Raw genomic sequence first — 21,830 nt, 5'->3', positions numbered from 1 at the left:
CTTACATTGGAAACGTTGCCGAGTCAACCATGTCTCTGCTGCTCAGTTCTGTGGTGATCCTGAAAAACATTCAAATATAAGATTGAGTATTTCTGTGTTTTATGTGACCTCTGCTCTGAAGCTTCAAATAAGAGTAAAATATGGACTCAATTTCCAACCGGCAGCAACTGAAAACAGTCTTTAGGAATCAAACGTTTTTTTGAATCACAATAGGCTGTGAGTGGTTGAGCTGGTGGTCAAATGTATTGTACTTTTGGTTCTCTATGTGCCTTGATTATCTTGTGACATAAAGAATCATAACTGAGCACAATACCCTGCTTGAAAAAGTGAAATAATATATTACCAGTAAATAGGAATTGGGGAACATACTAGACAGACCTGCAACTTAAAGAATACACATAAAGTTTGACTCACTTTGAGTGTGAAGGGCATTGCAAAAAAAACTGGACTAAACTGCACCTTTAAAGATTTATTTCAGTTTATAAAATGTGCTGTAAGAATGAAGTGGATTGGATTGGATTTGTGGTTTCAAGGGACTGTAGATGAGTTTGTTGTAACAAATATATGAGATTCTTCTCAGTTCTAGAACTTGATGATGTCATATTTTCAGAAGGAGGAGTTTTATAGCTCTAACCTAAACTGAAACCCCCAAACGTTGAACCAGATTTAATTTGACTGGGATTTCCTCCATAAATCGCCACAAAATGTTCAAAGTCCTTTCCTCTGTCAAGAAACACATGTTGAGTAATAATGGCACAGCTCAGTTATAAACTCTGACACAGGAACTGGACACAGCAGTGACAGGTTTTACAATGGCACAGAATGTCAGCCCCTTTGTGCTCTGCAGGGGGCGCCATGTGGCGGTCCGAGCGCTCGTGCAGCGGTCAGAGTAAGTAAGACAAAAAAATGACAAAATTGCACATTTTAAGTCCAGTGTAAGATTAAAAAAGCAATTGTGGACCATTACAAAGATATAATCTGATCTAATCTATACAAAACTTTGCTGAGTCAACAAACTCCCCTCTTCTTTATCTTCCTTGATCTTTAAAAAGAGCGCGTATTACAAATATTAACTGGCTGAAAATTGTGTGCATACATGCAGTATATTACAAGTACCACGTACATGCAGTATATTACAAGTACCACGTACATGCAATATATTACAAATGCCACGTACATGCAGTAAATTAAAAGTACCACGTACTTGCAGTATATTACAAGTACCACATACATGCAGTATATTACAAGTACCACGTACATGCAGTATATTACAAGTACCACATACATGCTGTATATTACAAGTACCACATACATGCAGTATATTACAAGTACCACGTACATGCAGTATATTACAAGTACCACATACATGCAGTATATTACAAGTACCACGTACATGCAGTATATTACAAGTACCACGTACATGCAGTATATTACAAGTACCACGTACATGCAGTATATTACAAGTACCACGTACATGCAGTATATTACAAGTACCACGTACATGCAGTATATTACAAGTACCACGTACATGCAGTATATTACAAGTACCACGTACATGCAGTATATTACAAGTACCACGTGTGTCATCATGCACCTTCAAAAGTGTTACAAACGTGTTACAAAAGTGTTACAAAAGTGTTACAAAAGTGTTACAAAAGTGTTACAAAAGTGTGGGGGGTTTTGAAGGCTGGGCATTATACACATTATTACTCATTTGACTGAGGCCCCCCGGCCCCTGAGTTTCTCTGGTCCGGCCCTGCTCTTGCGCTCACACACTTTCACTTTCTTCTCAAACTGTTTGCCAGGACGACTAAACACATTTTAGACAGTTGTAAGAATAACTAGTTAGTTTAAAAAGAATAAAGAACTAAGGGCAAAGTGTACCTGTGTTGTTAAAAGAGACAATCAAGGGAATTTAAACTTTACTTACTTTCCTTCTTATAGTTTTATTGTGTTTATTAGGCTGACATAATTTAGACCACAATAAAACAACAAACTTCTCAAATTGCTTTGCTTCTAGTTCAGGTCAATACTTACGTTGCCGTGTCAACTGTGTCCTCAATGACTTGTTCTTTATCTGCCATGATTCTGAAAAAGTGAAACAATGAACTCAATAGATAGATGAATAGTGTTAGAAGTAGATAGAACATTCATGGAGCTAAAAAGTGTAATTAAATGGCCTTTAGTGCCATCACGTGCTCCTGAAGTGTCACAGTATGTCTGGATCCACATGATCATTGCTTAATAATAAAACTTACAGTACCTTTATTGTGATGCAGAGTTGTGGAAAGGCTTTAGTGACTTTGATCGCGCTCTGAGAAAGAATATTACCACATCCCGCCCAGGTCTGCACTTTGGACCAATCAGAAGAAGCCTTTCTCTGATAGAGAAGCTGTGAAGCTGATTGGTTGGCAGCGTGTCAAAAATGTACCTGGGCCAGTTCTAGAGAATGAATATAAGTCATTTTCAAAGGAAGAACATTCTGCAACAGCTCCAGGTGTTTCTACAAGTCACGTCTCTTCAAAGATTATATCTGATTGTTATTTGATTGCTTTTATTGTGTCATGCTTTCACAAACCTTAAGCTCTGTGTTCATCCGAGTTCTAATGTGGATGAACATATTTATGACTTTTTATAGTGTACAAAGTTCAAACTGGCCTTTACGTGTCATGAATTTTGATCAGAAAACAGTTTGATTCATCTGCCTTGAAGTGGAGTGTTGAGCAGTATTGAATCTCTTTGTGTTATTGCCGTGTGGATCAAGGAAACTAAAGACTGGTCACACCATGTTGCTGGTGTGCAGTTTAGCATCAAACTAAAAGTACAACAAAGCAAGTATTAGATAAAAATCGTTGCAGGATTTGTTTTGTGTCTTCTTCCGGGTTGTGCGTAGCACGTCACTGGAGCGTCATCTCTGATTGGCTGGTGCACCACGTCCGACCCAGAAAAGATGGACAAAGCTCAACTTTTCTGCGTCAGACGCTGTGGATGCCTCTGCCAAAGCGTCCGATGCCCCTGACGCGCTGTGCTCGTCGTGATATTTTTAAGATATCACATTTTTAAACAAACACTTTACATACTTCAGAGGCGGTCCCTATCTGGCACACGAGCTCACAGTTTTGGACTACCGAACCTTCGGACTACCTAACCTTCGGACTACCGAACCTTCGGACTACCCACGAACCTTCGGACTATCTAACCTTCGGACTACCGAACCTTCGGACTTGTGGACCTTCGGACATGAGAACCTTCGGACTTGTGAACCTTCGGACTACCGAACCTTCGGACTTGTGGACCTTCGGACATGAGAACCTTCGGACTTGTGGACCTTCGGACATGAGAACCTTCGGACTTGTGAACCTTCGGACTACCGAACCTTCGGACTACCTAACCTTCGGACGACCGAACCTTCGGACTACCGAACCTTCGGACTACCCATGAACCTTCGGACTACCCATGAACCTTCGGACTACCAAACCTTCGGACTACCGAACCTTCGGACTACCCACGAACCTTCGGACTACCCACGAACCTTCGGACTACCCACGAACTTTCGGACTACCGAACCTTCGGACTACCCACGAACCTTCGGACTTGTAGACCTTCGGACTTGTGGACCTTCGGACATGAGAACCTTCGGACTTGTGAACCTTCGGACTACCTAACCTTCGGACTACCGAACCTTCGGACTACCCACGAACCTTCGGACTACCCACGAACCTTCGGACTACCGAACCTTCGGACTTGTGGACCTTCGTACATGAGAATCTTCGGACTTGTGAACCTTCGGACTACCTAACCTTCGGACTACCGAATCTTCGGACTACCGAACCTTCGGACTACCCGCGAAGCTTCGGACTACCCGCGAACCTTCGGACTACCTAACCTTCGGACTACCTAACCTTCGGACTACCGAACCTTCGGACTACCCGCGAACCTTCGGACTACCTAACCTTCGGACTACCTAACCTTCGGACTACCTAACCTTCGGACTACCGAACCTTCGGACTACCGAACCTTCGGACTACCCGCGAACCTTCGGACTACCTAACCTTCGGACTACCTAACCTTCGGACTACCTAACCTTCGGACTACCGAACCTTCGGACTACCTAACCTTCGGACTACCGAACCTTCGGACTACCGGACCTTCGGACATGAGAACCTTCGGACTTGTGGACCTTCGGACATGAGAACCTTCGGACATGAGAACCTTCGGACTTGTGAACCTTCGGACTACCAAACCTTCGGAAATGAGAACCTTCGGACTTGTGAACCTTCGGACTTGTGGACCTTCGGACATGAGAACCTTCGGACTTGTGGGCAGCCACCTCATGCGATCATAGCTTACATCGCAATTAACATCATAGCTTACATCGCAATTAACATCATAGCTAAGATCGCAGTTAACATCATAGCTAACATCGCAGCTAACACCGCTATCTAACATCGTCGCTAACATTGCAGCTAACATCACAGCTAAAATAGTAAATAAAGCAGGTTAATTTGTGTAAAATGGTCACTGTCCATGCTTCTTTTTACTGTGGCTTTAAACTGATTTTTAGTCAGTGCAGAACTTGATTCCTGTTGAAATTGGCCTCTGCAAAATCGTACCACCAAAAGGATAAAGGCCCATGGAAAATTCTGGATGAAGGTGAATATGAAAGAGAAACTATGAAACTGATTGCCATCTGTGAGTTGCTCCACTGACAGATTTTTCTTGTACAGGTGAATCACACAGTGGGAAACACATGTGACTGTTCTGATCCAATGATCTTGACTAAAACCAACCTTTTCCCACAAAACATGCCAAAGTACACATTTAATTTAGTCATATTTTCACGGTCAGATTCACAGTGGAGACGTGTGGAGTTTAAAAAGATACTTTATTAAATCATGTTAGATAATGCGCTCTTATCTCTTGGGATATTCCAGAAATGCACCTGTGATTGCTTAAGTTCAAGCGTGACAAACATGACAACCAAGTATGTAAATATATACTGTTATGTTCTAAGGAAGTTCAACGTAGAATTGTTGGCACCACACGCATATTTTGTCTTATTTTTTTCTGGATTCATGTTCTTTTTGTTTCCTTTTCATATTAGATACATCTTTTATTATTATTTTTTCCAGATTTTTTTACTGGGTTCATTTAAATATGGCTAGTTCATTATTTCAACATATTCACTGCAATAAGACTCAAAACTGCCCAATAGGTCCGCATTCACGTTCTAGAACTAGCTCTGTCATCATTTCAGATGGAGGCAAATTTAAGACCATTGCCATGGAGATTAACAATTTAAAACAAAATATTATGACTGATGATATTTTCATTAGTTAAAGCAACTTCTTATCTTCAGCAATAGAGCTCCCCTGCAGCTCCATTGTGAAAATACACTGTCAGAGAACAGTTCTTATTCATCTGCTTTTTACTTTTTCAATGAAATAAAGCAGTATAATCACAAACATGCAACATTTTAAAAAGAGCCATATTTGTTTTTCGCCCAGAGACAGAGGGAGACGACAGATGCTTCAAACGGCCCAAAAATATGTTTAAAAAGGTAAACATGTTATTTAGTTTAAGTACGTACAATTTAATTACACTTTTTATCAGTACTTGTGTGACTGCTCTGCGTTTCGTGTAAGGTTCAAAACATCTTTTCACAAACGTAAGACAGAGAGGAGCAGAGACTGACAGGCTTATAGGACAACTGGACTTGTGCTGTAGCTCATTATACATTTGTGTTGATTTATAGTTTCATTTGAAGTGATAAGACTTAACAAAAGCAAACTTATGATTGTGAAACCCTTGTAGAACGTGCTGTAGCTGGTCTTTAACCTGTGTGGATGTTACATCATCCACGTTCTCCACGCGCGTGACACGTCTTTACCTGTTTGGTCATTCATTTCTCAGGAACGCTTTATAGTTTCTCTTTCAGACACACCCACAATCATACCCTGACTTCTGATTGGACAGAAGCACATACCTGACTAACGTTTGTGTTCCTTTATATTTGCCTCAAGAGCATTAAAAGTCGCACAAGGAACTCAGCGTATTCCAACAACTCTTTGCCACAATAAAGGTGCGTACAATTATTTTTGCCTGCTCTATCTGAATAGATAAGAAATGTTTATACAGTTAAGAACCTTTTCTTTAAAGTAAACCAGCTCGGAACATATATGTAACACGAGTTAAGTGTTCATGAATCGAAAGTATGCTTTAATAACAAAGCAAGTCAGTCAAACAGCCTTAAGGCAGCTCTTATTTATAATAAAAGATTGACTGTTTGGTTGAGAATTGGTGAGGTTCCACTCTAAATCTGGAGAGGGAGAGTTATGCTACTAGTGACAAACAAGATTAAAGCAAACAGCAATTTCCATAACAGAAAACACCCATCATCAAGTGCCACCATCACCAATAACTATAAACAAAATCACCCACTAAAGTGAGCCCCGATCCTCCCCAGCAACCTCAGGACCGACACCAACTGCAGGACTATTAAATACAGGCTAAAAAGGTATAAAATAAACTATATAAAACGGCATCCAGCACTGAGCCTGAAAGCACAGTGCAGTCAATATTTAACAGCAGTTTACAGTTTCATTACATTCATAATAAAAGATGAAAGCACTGGACTGTTAAGACCCTTTCAAATGCAGAATACAAAATTACAAATAAGTCTCACAAAAGGTTAAAACATTTGAAGTGTCAATCATTTGGTTCACCAGAAACCACCATGTGCTCAGGGCTGCTCAGGAAGAGGAAGTAAAACACTTGACCTCTGACCTTTATAGTCTCATGTGACTTACATGACTGAGCTAACCCTGCCACATATAGTAGGATATCATTACTGGAATAATACAAACCAGCAAACAAGCTGAAGTAATGAGGCGTAATTAGTCTGCACAAGGCAGTGAGATAAACTATTACCAAAGTCCTCTGTTTCGAGGCTGCAGCCTAAAGCCTCAACAGGAAGCACAGCCTCCTACTAGTGTTGCTATTGTTTGTCTGATAATAGCTCCATGTAATGTTCCATTTGACTCTCAAGTGCCTATTTTTCTAAAAAGACAACTGTGCAATAGATGTAGGAGTTAACACACCTCTAATACATAGATCATGAGATATTATTCATACAATTATTAATATAATTAATAATTGCTTTTAATACTTTCTCAGAAATATGGCGCATAGTCAACAGAGCGGTGGAGACACTGTCGATGCAGGAACGTAAGTATTGAAACAAAATGATATATATAAATATTTATGTATATAAGATAAGATAAGATAAGATATTCCTTTATTGTCCCACATGGAGAAATTTCATTGGTGCAACGCAGGAAGATACAGCGGCAGATAGAGAAGAACAGATCACTTATAGGAAGTCTGAAAAACACTTTCAGTAGAAGATCTCCTATAAATAAATAAAAACTCCCATAGACAAATAAATAAATACATAAATACCATTGCATGTGATCACGACAGTAATTGCACATGAATATGTGTCACGACAGCACATGAATTTCACAGTAATTGCACATGAATTCCAACAGCAATTGCACATATGACAGAATTGCACATCAGTATTAGGTTAGGTCAGTATTGCGAGTGTTCAGTACTAACAGTTTTTGTTATAAAGTCTGACAGCAGCAGGAAGGAAAGACCTACGGAACCTTTCCTTCACACAGTGAGGGTGGATCAGTCTCTCACTGAAGCTGCTCTCCAGAGCGGACAGAGTGTCCTGCAGGGGACAGAGTGTCCTGCAGGGGGCGACACTCATGGTCCAGCATAGATGTGAATCTAGCCAGGACCCTCCTGTCCCCCACCTCCTGCACCGAGTCCAGAGCACAGCCCAGGACGGAGCTGGACTTCTTGATGACTCTGTCCAGCCTCTTCCTCTCCCTCTCTGTGATGCTGCTGCTCCAGCAGGCCACATCGTACAGGAGACCTGATGCCACCACAGAGTCGTAGAAGGTCTTCAGGAGTGGCCCTGTCACTCCAAAAGACCTGAGTCTCCTCAGGAGGTAGAGCCGACTCTGGCTCTTCCTGTTCAGTGCGTCTGTGTTATGAGTCCAGTCCAGTTTGTGGTTCAGATGAACACCCAGGTACTTGTATGAGTCCACTCTCTCAATGTCCCGTCCCTGGATGTTCACTGGTGAGGGGGCAGTGGGGTGGCGTCTGCGGAAATCCACCACCATCTCCTTGGTCTTCCCCGCGTTGATGAGGAGGTGGTTCCGCTGACACCAGTCCACAAAGTCCTGCGCCAGTCCCCTGTACTCCGCATCATCGTCATCCGTGATGAGTCCGATGATGGCAGAGTCGTCAGAGAACTTCTGCAGGACTACATGTACATATATGGGATGCTCGGTGGCAAAGGTGGTTAGCGGTCATGGGTTCGATTCCCGGACCAGACCAACATCACATGATCTCTCTGGGTGGAGTCTGCATGTTCTCCCCGTGTTACCGTGGGTTCTCTCCGGGTTCTCTGGCTCCTCCCACCGTCCAAACACATGCATGTGTGAGGTAAAAATTGGTGACTCTAAATTGGCCCTAGTGAGTGAACGTGAGAGTGAATGGCTGTTTGTAATATCTCTGTGTTGGCCCTGCGACCAGTTGGCCACTGTCCAGGGTGTACCCCGCCTAAGGCCCGAAGTCACTGGGATAGGCTCCAGTCACTCACGACCCCGACAGGGAAAAAGCGGTTGACAATGAATGAATGAATATGTACATAATACACATAAACAGTGAGAGTGATAGTAAGGCAATGCAACGCTTATTTGTAGAGCACAATTTGCATACAGTATTTTAAAGTGCTTTACAAAACAGAAATAAATGCATTAATGATCAAAATACAAAAAAGATAAAAACATAGATATTAATTACAAACTGTATTTTAAAAGAGAAGAGTGCAAATAAAAGCCTTTCAGTCACATGCACAGCTAAACACAACGGATTTGAACATTGTCAGAGTCAGACTCTGGCACCAGCAGGAGGCCGGTCCATGTTTAGTCCTGACTCTGGCACCAGCAGGAGGCCGGTCCATGTTTAGTCCTGACTCTGGCACCAGCAGGAGGCCGGTCCATGTTTAGACCTGACTCTGGCACCAGCAGGAGGCCGGTCCATGTTTAGTCCTGACTCTGGCACCAGCAGGAGGCCGGTCCATGTTTAGTCCTGACTCTGGCACCAACAGGAGGCCGGTCCATATTTAGTCCTGACTCTGGCACCAGCAGGAGGCCGGTCCATGTTTAGTCCTGACTCTGGCACCAGCAGGAGGCCAGTCCATGTTTAGTCCTGACTCTGGCACCAACAGGAGGCCGGTCCATGTTTAGACCTGACTCTGGCACCAGCAGGAGGCCGGTCCATGTTTAGTCCTGACTCTGGCACCAGCAGGAGGCCGGTCCATGTTTAGTCCTGACTCTGGCACCAGCAGGAGGCCGGTCCATGTTTAGTCCTGACTCTGGGCACCAGCAGGAGGCCGGTCCATATTTAGTCCTGACTCTGGCACCAGCAGGAGGCCGGTCCATGTTTAGTCCTGACTCTGGCACCAGCAGGAGGCCGGTCCATGTTTAGTCCTGACTCTGGCACCAACAGGAGGCCGGTCCATGTTTAGACCTGACTCTGGCACCAGCAGGAGGCCGGTCCATGTTTAGTCCTGACTCTGGCACCAGCAGGAGGCCGGTCCATGTTTAGTCCTGACTCTGGCACCAACAGGAGGCCGGTCCATATTTAGTCCTGACTCTGGCACCAGCAGGAGGCCGGTCCATGTTTAGTCCTGACTCTGGCACCAGCAGGAGGCCAGTCCATGTTTAGTCCTGACTCTGGCACCAACAGGAGGCCGGTCCATGTTTAGACCTGACTCTGGCACCAACAGGAGGCCAGTCCATGTTTAGTCCTGACTCTGGCACCAGCAGGAGGCCAGTCCATGTTTAGTCCTGACTCTGGCACCAACAGGAGGCCGGTCCATGTTTAGTCCTGACTCTGGCACCAACAGGAGGCCGGTCCATATTTAGTCCTGACTCTGGCACCAGCAGGAGGCCAGTCCATGTTTAGTCCTGACTCTGGCACCAACAGGAGGCCAGTCCATGTTTAGACCTGACTCTAATGAAGGCACACATGAAACGAAGCCTCAAATATAACCAGTGCAGTGTATATCCTTCTATATTAATTAATATTAATTCATTTGGGAACAGTTAATAAGATAAGATAATCCTTTATTGTCCACATTGTTTAACGCAGGTAGATACAGGGGGAAAGGACAGATAACTTATAGGAAGTTTAAAAAACACTCTTAATAGAAGAAACTATTATAAACAACAATCCTTTATAGAGAGACTTACAACAAATAAAATGTCAATGTTTCATGTTGGACAAGTAGATCTGTTAGTAGCATCATCCGTTTAAAATATTCAAATTATTTTTGCTTTCATTTTTTTGTCACTGAGCATAACTACCAGTAATACATATATTTAGCCCATTTTACAGCAATATTTAAAATTTGAATTAATACTTCAGATTCAGCGTGACAGATGATGATCTGAGCAATCTGAAGAACTCAACCGATGAAGACATGTAAGTATTTAAATGTATACATGTTTTTGTTTGTTACTTATATGTTCACAATGCAGTAAACATTTCAAATGTACGGAATGTGCTCCAATATAACAAATCATCACCCACATAATCCAAACTGTAGTAAATATATAGCAAGGAGAAAGTTAACATAGAACAACCTGAATGGATTTCTTTAATAAAACTGCATTTGATTCATGTGACATTATGAGCACAGGTTTGAGGAAGATGAACAACAGAGCAGTGGGGACACAGTTCAGTCATTCACAATCCAAATAAAGTAAGTATGACTCTAGAAAGAGGAGTAAGGCAAGGATGTGCCTAGTATCTTCTTTTGTTCAATTTGTATTTGGAACCATTGGCCCAATATTTTAGAAAATCAAAAACAATAAGTACTGTTACACCCCCTGGTTCATCCCCACAAGAACCCCTGGTTCAGCCCCACAAGGACCCCTGGTTCATCCCCACAAGGACCCCTGGTTCATCCCCACAAGAACCCCTGGTTCATCCCCACAAGAACCCCTGGTTCAGCCCCACAAGGACCCCTGGTCCATCCCCACAAGGACCCCTGGTTCCTCCCCACAAGGACCCCTGGTTTATCCCCACAAGAACCCCTGGTTCATCCCCACAAGAACCCCTGGTTCAGCCCCACAAGGACCCCTGGTCCATCCCCACAAGGACCCCTGGTTCCTCCCCACAAGGACCCCTGGTTTATCCCCACAAGGACCCCTGGTCCATCCCCACAAGAACCCCTGGTTCATCCCCACAAGGACCCCTCGTTCATCCCCACAAGGACCCCTGGTTCCTCCCCACAAGGACCCCTGGTTCATCCCCACGAGGACCCCTGGTCCATCCCCACAAGGACCCCTGGTTCCTCCCCACAAGGACCCCTGGTTCATCCCCACAAGGACCCCTGGTCCATCCCCACAAGGACCCCTGGTCCATCCCCACAAGGACCCCTGGTCAATCCCCACAAGGACCCCTGGTTCCTCCCCACAAGGACCCCTGGTTCATCCCCACGAGGACCCCTGGTCCATCCCCACAAGGACCCCTGGTTCATCCCCACAAGGACCCCTGGTTCATCCCCACAAGACCCCTGGTCCATCCCCACAAGGACCCCTGGTTCATCCCCACAAGGACCCCTGGTCCATCCCCACAAGAACCCCTGGTTCATCCCCACAAGGACCCCTCGTTCATCCCCACAAGGACCCCTCGTTCATCCCCACAAGGACCCCTGGTTCCTCCCCACAAGGACCCCTGGTTCATCCCCACGAGGACCCCTGGTTTATCCCCACAAGGACCCCTGGTCCATCCCCACAAGAACCCCTGGTCCATCCCCACAAGGACCCCTCGTTCATCCCCACAAGGACCCCTGGTTCATCCCCACGAGGACCCCTGGTCCATCCCCACGAGGACCCCTGGTCCATCCCCACGAGGACCCCTGGTTCCTCCCCACAAGGACCCCTGGTTCATCCCCACAAGGACCCCTGGTCCATCCCCACAAGGACCCCTGGTCAATCCCCACAAGGACCCCTGGTTCCTCCCCACAAGGACCCCTGGTTCATCCCCACAAGGACCCCTGGTCCCTCCCCCTCCCATGAGCAGACTCATTGCAGTCCGAGATGCGAGTTTGGTGTCATTCGTAAACCTGGTCAGTTTTACAGTGTCGTGGCTGGAGGTGCAGCAGTTGTTGTTAATGGGAGAAGAGCAGAGGGGAAAGGACACAGCCCTGTGGAGTTCTTGTGCTGATGGTAGACGGTTGTGTTCCATTCTCTTCAATCAAGTTGATGAAGTGTTTTTTAACTTGTAGACCCTGACTCAGATTTCATTTATTAAATGATCAAGTATTATGCCACTAGGTGGCTGAGTAGATAGCACGTATGCCAGACTCAATGTGAGACAGTCCTCAGACAATTTGCTGCATGTCACGCCACAGTGTCCTGTCTAATAAAGCCTATGGCCAAAAAGTAAAAATATACGGTAATAACAAAGAGGTCTTCTCTGTTCTGTGATTTGTCACACAATACGAGTCTTTTTGGCCTAAATTAAGATTTGCTTTTAATACATTTTCAGGATCAAGGCCGATAAAAAACAGAGCAGTGGTTTTGCAGTTGAATCAGCAGAGTAAGTATTAGGATCAGAACCTTTTACCATTACAAGACTAAGTATTAAAGTAAAGCAGTAAATACTTCTAAAGTAGTATTATCATTGTATATTATAGTTTGCTGAAAGGTTTGTCTTGAGTCTCATTTTAACTTGTATTATTTATGGGTCAAGTCCACGTGCCTGTAGTGGTGTGAAATCAAGCCATAATAATGTTTACTTTCAACACTTTTTCAGAATCGTTGGAAATAAGAAAAAGAGGTAAGTTTAACCAAATTATCATCGAATAACTTTTGTGGTGGCTCAGGGGTTAGAGCACTTGTTCGTAAAGCTGATGGTCAGATCTTCTAACTTGGACCAAGTCGTCTCGTTGTTGAGGCGTGGTCCCCATTGTGTGGACAAATAAAGGCTATCTTAATCCTTACGCTAATATAATATATTATTTAAAAAAATATAATCTGATAACTTCAAAATAAATACATTCTTTTGAAATATGTAAAAAAACATGGAATGGTAACATCCTTTTTCCGGATGTTTCCATCCCATGGTACTGCAACCACCACTGTCCGGTTGGTTCGCCATTAGCATTCTGTCTGCTTGGCTCTGCCAGAATATATATAAATATATATATATATATATACAGCATATCGTTTCAGCAATCTCCCTTTTTCAGCATCGTCATCAGGAAAAGTGAGAAACAACTGGAAATGAAACAAAGCCTTGTGGACTCAGTTGATGCAGGAAAGATCACTATGTGAGTCATGACATGAGCATGAAGATACCTCCACTGAATACAATTCAAGAAACTCTAAAGTTGAACTTTAAATGTAACTTTAAACTAGGGGAAGCCCCTCCTCCTCCATGATGGCCTCTTCATCAGCGCTGAACTCAGAGGATCAGTTTGTGTACAAGATGGACCACGCCCATGTGGGACACTGCCTGATCATCAACAACGAGACGTTCACCTCAGGTCAGCTCTGCATTAGATGATAAATGATCACATTGTTACGTTATACTAAACGAGATTTATTTGAGCTTTAAACCAAGTCACAATGAGTGTGTTCACGTGTCCTCAAGTATCTTGGTTTGGTATTCACCTTATTACCCTGAGCGCCCTGCCATCCCATGTAATCCTCCTTGTGGTTGTCCTAGTGAACATAGAGCGGCCGACCTTTCTTAAGAGAAAGTAAGTTCTGTGACAAAAGTGGGCGGAGCAGAATAAGGTGAATGCATCTTAGAAAAGTATTCTGGATAAAAACAACATCAAGACAATTTACATGCGCTCAAAGAAAGCAGGACATTCATATTCTTTATAGACGCAGAATCACATCTATCCTGGATATTTAGGGGGTAACTATGATAACTATGGTGGACATATGGCATTTGTGGCATTTTAACATAGAAGGTGACTTTACTTTCCTCAGTTCAATTGACAATGATCCAGAATTCAAACCAAACAAGTTGAATCCGACTTTAATCGGGGCAGGAAAGGATTATCCATATTTGAACCGATTGCCTCTCAGTTTATGTCCTTAAAGGGGCAGTATCTGATTTGTGCTGTTTTTGCATCTGCAGATGTGAAGAACTTAAAGTGAATATAAGTCCATGTACGCCCACCAGTATTATTCTATGTATAAGTGTATGTGTATGTAGACGTACATGTGAATATATATGTATGTGGGGGGGTGAGATTCACAAAATGAATGTCCTGATTACTTTTATATTACTTTTTTTTTTTAATTATTTATTTATTTATTAATATCTTGAAAGTAACTGTCTGAAGTTTGATTGTCGGACATATTTTTATTTGACCTTTTTTACAGAAACCTTTTGAGCATTTTTAACTGTGGACAATGTACTTGATATATATATATATATATATATATATATATATATATACACACATATATATATATATATATATATATATATATATACACACACATGAAAATGAGTTAAACACATTTGTTTGCAAACATTCCAAGCACTTACTGCAACTGCCACTACTACTACTACTACTACTACTACTACTACTACTACTACTACTACTACTACTACTACTACTACTACTACCTCTACTACTACAACAACCAAGATGAAATCCAGCAGGTTTATGTGAAGACACATCTAACGTTCAACTCCTTAATTCCTGCCCTCGTTTCTATTGGACCTTGTAGTACACTAAGTCATTCATGATGAAGAGTTACTCACACAGGTCAGTGTTGAGCCCGGATACTAAAGACGAGACAAATCCTAATCGACCCTCACGATGAGCAAAGACGACAGAAACATTTTGGGTCTTGTTTTCCAGGAATGGCAGAACGAAAGGGCACAGATCTGGATGCAGAGGCTCTGGAGAAGACATTTGGAGATCTGGGATACGAGGTCACTGTGCACAAGGATCTTACTAAGAAACAGATGAAGGAAGTGCTGGAGAAAAGTAATTCACACACAAAAATAAATAACCCATAAGTAAATACAGACTCATAAGATTCAAGGATTGCATCTTAGTTATATAATAAAGTAGGTTTTATCTTTAGTTTTAAAGGGGATATGTTATTCAAAAGCCCACCCAACAGGGTTTCCTCATCATTATCTTACTTAAAGTTGTATTTTGGTTGATTCCTGCTTGTTTGAGTGATTCTGGATTGTTCTGCTACTGAGATACATGTTTGGTTTTAGAATCATGTAACTGCGACTTACAATGAACAAAATGTAAAACCATAGTATATATAATCTTATAGTACATCCCCATTATTATACATCAATAATTGAGCTCAAATGTGAACAAGGATTTTTGTTTTCTGACGTAAATGAAGAAGGAACATTTTTTCCCCCCCAAATCAGTCTAAAATGTGTATATACATAAGTTTGACTCATGGTAACTCGTTATCATAAAACATGCCAAATTGTAAAGCATTTTGCTGTAGTATATTTTGATTCTGTTTAAAGGTGCACTATGTAACTTTTCTGCTTTCAGTCTGCTTTCAATCAAAGAAACTCCACTTCTTTCACTTGTCTGTTTCTTCCTTCGTCTCTAACTGCCTTTGAACGCCCTCTGGTGGTTACTTAATAGAACACAGACCTGACAATAGAAAGTGTTGGAAGTGAAAATGCAGTTGCGTTAGCTTAGCTTTGGAAGACACTGATCTGTTTACGTGCATCGAGCAGAAGCCTTCAGTTAACTCTAATCTATTGGTTTTCAGAGTCTGACGAAGACCACAGTAAATGTGCATCCCTCGTTTGTGTGTTTTTGAGCCACGGGAACGGTGAGGAGATCCACGGGACGGACAAACCAGTGAGACTTGAAAACCTCACAGAATATTTTAAAGGAGACAAATGCAAGAGCCTCTTAGAAAAGCCCAAACTCTTCTTTATACAGGTCAGTCTAACTTTTCCACTGTGAATCCATCTGATTTTCTTGACATTGTAGAAAACGCGTCCACATTTGAATGGTGCAGCCCAAACATCTGCACAACACTAAACATATAGAGCATTTCTCTGCTTCCACCTCCAGACTTGAGCTTTAGTTCTTATGGCTCCACTTTTGTCTCCAGTTCTAACCTCAGACTCTTTCTCCTCAGATTCACTCTCCTCTTCTGTACAAGTCGCCATGTCTGTTCCTCTGTTTGTGCGCCATCTGCAGCAATAAAATTATGTCTTTTTTTTTCTGTTTCAAAGGCATGTCGGGGTACAAACTTTGATGTTGGGGTGGGTAAAGATCTGGTCGATAGCGATCCAATATCCCAGCCCACCAGATTGAAGATCCCAGTGGAGGCGGACTTCTTGTACGCCTACGCCACACCTCCAGGTACGCCACAAATATGACAGACATGACAGAAATCACAAAATCTTAATTTTTATACATGTTTAGTCCTGACTCCCTCAGGTCCTCAGAGTCCGAGATGGTTCATATGGCACTAACATATCCGAGATGTACTTTGGTGCTAGGCCATGGAGAGACTTGTACACAAGCAGAGCTGCTTTAAAGTCTATTCTCTGAGCCACAGGGAGCCAGTGCAGAGACCTGAGACCTGAGTTCTAGTCAGGACCCGAGCAGCAGCGTTCTGGATGTACTGCAGCTGTTTTACAGCTCGTTTGGAGAGGCCAGTGAGCAGGCCGTTACAGTAGTCTAATCTACTGGAGACAAACGCATGGATAAGTCTCTCCAAATCTGGTTTAGACTCTATTTTTGATTTTGACAATGTTTTTTAGATGGTAAAAAGCTGCTGATGTTATTGATTTGATGTGGCTGTTAAAATTCAAGTCTGAGTCCATTATTACCCCCAGATTTCTAACTTGATTTGTAGGTTTTAGAGCGAGACTCTGGAGGTGACCGCTAACACTTTCTCTTTGTTTCTGTGGCCAAAAACGATTATTTCAGTCTTGTCTGAGTTCAGCTGGAGAAAGTTGTTTTGCATCCACAAACTGATCTGTTGGATGCAGTGACAGAGTGAATCCACTGATCGACAGTGTCAAAAGCAGCACTCAGATCCAACAGAATTAAGACTGAGGCTTTGCCCGTGTCAGTGTTCAGGCGGATGTCATTTGTCACCTTGACAAGAGCAGTCTCAGTGCTGTGATGAGGTCTAAAACCTGACTGAAAAACATCTAATGAGTTGTTTATTAAGAGGAAATCTGTGAGCTGTTGTAAACAACCTTTTCAAGGACTTTGCCCCAAAATGGCAGATTAGAGATGGGCCGGTAATGACTCAGTACTGCGGCATCAAGACTGCTCTTCTTTAGGAGAGGCTTTATGACCGCAGTTTTCAAAGACATTGGGAATGTTCCAGATTGAAGCGACATGTTAACTATGTGAGTGAATGGTGCTAATAAACTGTTCAGCACAGACTTTAGAAATCTGGAGGGTAACACATCGAGACAGCATGTAGATGAACTCAGACTGTTGATGATCTCATGGACAGTTTTGTCAGTTACAGGTGCAAAGTGAGTTAGCTTTAGTTATTTTTTGCATTGTTTTAATGCCCTGAACTTTGTCATTAAAGAATAATGCGAACTCATTAAAATTGGATGTGTAAATTAGTTCTAACGGCAGCTGAGCTGGAGGATTTGTTCATCTGTTTACTGTGGCAAACAGGACACGCCAGTTGTTACTGCAGCTTACAATTATTAAAAAAAAAAAAAAATTCCTAGTTCTACATAAAATTAGGTTGTACATTTTCAACTTATCTCTGTAAATCTCTTTTGAACCTGGAGCAAAACATCCTCTGGTCCTAAACCAGACAATAATCTTACTAGCATAAGGTAAGATTAAATAATAAATGAACTAACATAACAGCACTAGAGATAGTCCGGATCTAAGTATTTACTCGAGAAAAGCACACAAGGACTGGATGTAAAAACGATGCCCAAATACATAATTTTCACCATAATGCGTGGCATTTGTGTGTCTAGTTCCCACATTAACCAGACCTGGCAAGTTGAAACTTCAAAAATGTTTAAAGTCAGAGACACTCACGTCCATGGACTGTACAATGAGTGGACAGCACTAAAAAAACAAAAGCAGCCCACTAGGCCCAGCATTCGAAAGAAAGTAAGTGCTGCAGCGTTTGGGCTCCTGCAGCTCTGGCTCCAATCTGCACCTCGTCCTCTTTCACTGCTGCTGTGTTTTCATTTATTCAGCATTTATCCTTGATATCTAGCACAGCTTGTTGCTAAGGCCTGTGGAAAATATCTATGGTATAGGTTATTGCTTAAACCTGTCGTGAGTTGGCCCGGGGGCCAGTATGCTTGTACTTGCTCAGTAGCCCACTCTTTAACCTGGTTTAATACTTATTGGCCTATAGTCCCTGGTGGAATTTCATATTTTTACTAGTTCAACTGTCCCATAGTTATTATTTATCTACTTAAAATAAAAGTAAATACATTTAAATACGACTGTATTGGTTGGTATTATGAGCTTCCCCTATTTGAAAGACCATCCACCACTGATTTACAGCAGCTGTTCATTAATACATGCTGTTCCATTCAAATAGTTATAACATTCAGATACACTCTCAATTGAAATACACTGATCTGACTGATTGGATTCATTTTCAATATTGCATCTTTATTTTCTAGGTCAGCAATGTCTAATCCCTCTGTCAACCCTTGTCTTGCAGGGCACTACGCGTGGAGGAACCATGTTAATGGCTCCTGGTTCATTCAGTCTCTGTGTGAGATCCTGCCTAAACACAAAGACCTGGAGCTGATGCAGATCCTGACCAGAGTCAACAGGAAAGTGGCATTAGACTTTGAGTCGTCTAACACTAATCCAAGATTTAACGGGAAGAAGGCAGTCCCCTGCATCACCTCCATGTTGACCAAAGACTTCTACTTCCCAAAATAGGCTTTAACGCACCGATTTCCAACATGTTTATGCGATTAATCCAGTCGTCCTCAGAGGTCAGACCTTGGATCTCTGCGCAATGTTCTCTCTGAGTTTCTGTGATTCAGTTGTTAAGTTTTATTTTATTTAATGACCTTTATTTAACCAGGAAAGATTATGAATCTCTTTTTCAGGGGAGTCCTAAAAAGGTTTGAAAAACTATGAGCAGTGAATTATAGTTTATCTTCAGTAACGACTCAAAACAAGCGACAAAATCCAGAAAAGTACTAAAATTAACCAAAATCTGAATCGAATTAAGTGACTAGATTAACCCAGACATTGTTATTACATCTGACACTTATTAAAGTCTGAGAATGAATTTCTGCTTTTGTTGCCATTAGCTCTGAGTAGATGTTAATCATCAAAATCCATTTACAAGTGCAGAGACTTGAAGGCATCACAGGAGCCGCTTCGCAGACTAAAGAGAAAATGACCCTCAGTGTTTTAACTCTTGGATATTTCATTTAAATCAAACTTGTGTTTTTAAAAATCGCACACGTTTCCAAGCTGTTCCACTGTTATTTAAAATCTGACCTCTGATGACGACTGCAAAGCAACATTAGGTGTTTGTGTGCACCTTTATGTGTATCAATGCAATTCCTTCAAAAGTATAAATGATCCTGGTCTTCAAAGCGACTTAAAACCGTCACACGTGCTCTATATTCAGGTATTATGATTGTACAATGTATTTTTACGAGCTACTGTGGGTAATTGGGAGGTTTTAATTTTTGACAGCCGTTTTTCATTTATTTGTTTTTTAAATTGCAGTTGATATAAAATGTGTGTATTTTTTGCAGGGGTTATGTCGGGGGAATTCAGTTTTCAAATCAACTGTTATTGTTTTACCATGTTAAATTAATGCAACATTCATTCATGTGCTGGGGAAATGTGGGAAAAGCAGAGGAAAACAGAGCTCACGACTCAGGGTAAAAGGGTGTAACTACATTTTATTAATAAACTGCATTTCTAATCATATCAGCATTGTTTTGTGATCCCGATGTGCATCCAGAATGTAGTCACAGCGCCTCCCTTTTCCCACATTTTGTCATTTTACAGCCTTATTACATAATGGAATAAATATGTTATTTGCCTCAAAATTCTACAAACCAACCCCAATTATGGCGGCTTGAAAGAAGGTTGTCAGAATTATTGGCAAATGTATGAAAATAAAAAAACAAAAAAGCACTTATTAACATATTCTGTTTAACATTACGTAACTCATACACGTTCCATGCATATAAGGTCATTATTTGGTCTGACGCCGTAAATAGTTTTTGTGAGATGTGACTTTTTGGCATTATTTGCACGCGGGACACACAGTCTCTATCTGCCTTGAATCTGAACACTTCACATGTGACAGAGCGGGCAGGAGCTCAGCGACAGAGGAGCGTCTTACACTGCTGCTCTGCGCCCGGGACTCATCCCTGGGTGGTTACTTTAGAAAACTAAGGCTATCGGTCAAATTCCAAACTAATGTTATGAGATCCAAACGACTCCTCTGAGATTCCTCTGGGGCAAGTTGAGCCACTTTTTTCATTGGTATTTTTTTTTGTCAAAACAGTACAAAAGCTGATCAAAATCAAATATTCTACACACGTTTTAGGATGTTCTCGAACCGTTTGCATAAATAAAACTGTACTTTTAGAGAAATTGTAAGTACTTTAGTACGTGGGGTAAGTAGTCTGCTTTAGTACTTACCCAACAATTACCTTTGTTTGATAAATAGTTTTAGGAATATTTTAGGTAGGAAATGTAAGTTAATATGTTTAATAGCTTGCAAAATGACCCAGCAACACAACAAACAAACAAACTCCATAGGCAGGAATGCGGGGGAAGAGAGAGCCTTAGCTCGCATGAGAATGGGCCACACTGGACTCAATTGGTCGCTGAGTAGGACTTCAATCTGCTGAATCTTCTTACAATCCAGTCACAAGGAACATGTAAGGCTATAGTCACTTACTTAAACACAGGGTTAAATGGAAGATTATAGAGCTAAGCACGTCATTGTGGTTACACTACAATCCCCTTTCTGGTATTATGGTCTCTGTTGATCTCCTGTCTACACTCAATCCAGTAGGTGGCGGTAAATACACAGTTGTTGACTGCCAGCCGCCATTAAAAGCAACAACAACAACAACAACAACAACAAGTCTTGTGTGGTTTATGTTCAAAACACAGTTTAAAGGAGAAATGCAGTGAAAATAATCATGTTTACATTTACATACAAAATGGGAAGATAAAGGAACCTTCATTTGTTTAAATCCTTCTTGTGTGCAGGACATAAAGCCTGGATGGGCTACATATCATATTTTAATGTTTCATTAAAGTGTTGTGTGACATGCCAGGAGCTGATGCAGTTCATGAGTCAATGGAATAACGACCTATAGCTTTGAGGTGACGACAACGGAGAATGTCCCTCGGGGGCAAGGGGGCCTCTACAAGCAAATGCTAGCTTCACTTCCATGTTGACCAAAGAATTCTACAACTTAAACTCTAGATTTAACTCTAATTTACTGCTGGTGCATACACTTTCTCCTGCAACTTTTCTCACAACTTGCATTGGTCATGTTTTGGCTCATGGTTTTCCAAACGGCACATACAGTGTAAATGTGGCTGGACTTCATGTTTACATTATGTGGCACTAAATGTGTTTCTGTGGGTTTCTCTGCCTATTTAGACCTGTAATCAGCAATGCCAAGTGTTGCAGATTAAAGAGGAAGTCTTTTCACCGTGTTCACGGATCCTGTCCCACAAAAGGAATATTTGAGAGCAT

At 42.0% G+C, this 21,830-nt stretch overlaps 1 protein-coding gene and 1 long non-coding RNA gene across 2 annotated transcripts; one reads left to right on the top strand and one right to left on the bottom strand.

Annotated features, from left to right (window-relative positions):
• Position 1: 1 nt before the first annotated feature.
• On the bottom strand, positions 2–2,329 carry LOC140354789 (uncharacterized). The gene is made up of 3 exons (XR_011925993.1): positions 2,264–2,329; positions 2,038–2,088; positions 2–59 (listed from the first exon to the last, which is right to left on the bottom strand). It is a non-coding gene; the product is annotated as an uncharacterized lncRNA (long non-coding RNA).
• A 3,704-nt stretch (positions 2,330–6,033) lies between these two features.
• On the top strand, positions 6,034–20,180 carry LOC140354751 (caspase-3-like). The gene is made up of 12 exons (XM_072439981.1): positions 6,034–6,082; positions 7,177–7,227; positions 10,510–10,566; positions 10,784–10,846; positions 12,640–12,690; positions 12,907–12,930; positions 13,343–13,423; positions 13,512–13,639; positions 14,981–15,109; positions 15,876–16,051; positions 16,351–16,480; positions 18,792–20,180. The coding sequence occupies exons 2-12, from the start codon at positions 7,181–7,183 to the stop codon at positions 19,016–19,018; spliced, it is 1,113 nt and encodes a 370-aa protein (XP_072296082.1). The 5' UTR covers positions 6,034–6,082; positions 7,177–7,180; the 3' UTR covers positions 19,019–20,180.
• Positions 20,181–21,830: the final 1,650 nt, after the last annotated feature.

Source organism: Eucyclogobius newberryi, unplaced genomic scaffold (assembly GCF_026437365.1).
Source record: "Eucyclogobius newberryi isolate DKJ021-1_F unplaced genomic scaffold, fEucNew1.0.hap1 SCAF_11, whole genome shotgun sequence".
NCBI lineage: Eukaryota > Metazoa > Chordata > Actinopteri > Gobiiformes > Gobiidae > Eucyclogobius > Eucyclogobius newberryi.
The sequence above is the reverse complement of the archived record's forward strand: the minus strand, read 5'-3'. Positions and strand labels throughout refer to the sequence as shown.

What these genes read in the sequence shown, in the direction of transcription:
- LOC140354751 (XM_072439981.1), top strand. Translation starts at nt 7,181, where the DNA reads ATGGCGCATAGTCAACAGAGCGGTGGAGACACTGTCGATGCAGGAAC. An exon ending in GTTGGAAATAAGAAAAAGAG is followed by an intron (nt 12,931 to 13,342) that starts GTAAGTTTAACC and finishes TCCCTTTTTCAG; the next exon opens with CATCGTCATCAGGAAAAGTG. An exon ending in CCAAACTCTTCTTTATACAG is followed by an intron (nt 16,052 to 16,350) that starts GTCAGTCTAACT and finishes TCTGTTTCAAAG; the next exon opens with GCATGTCGGGGTACAAACTT.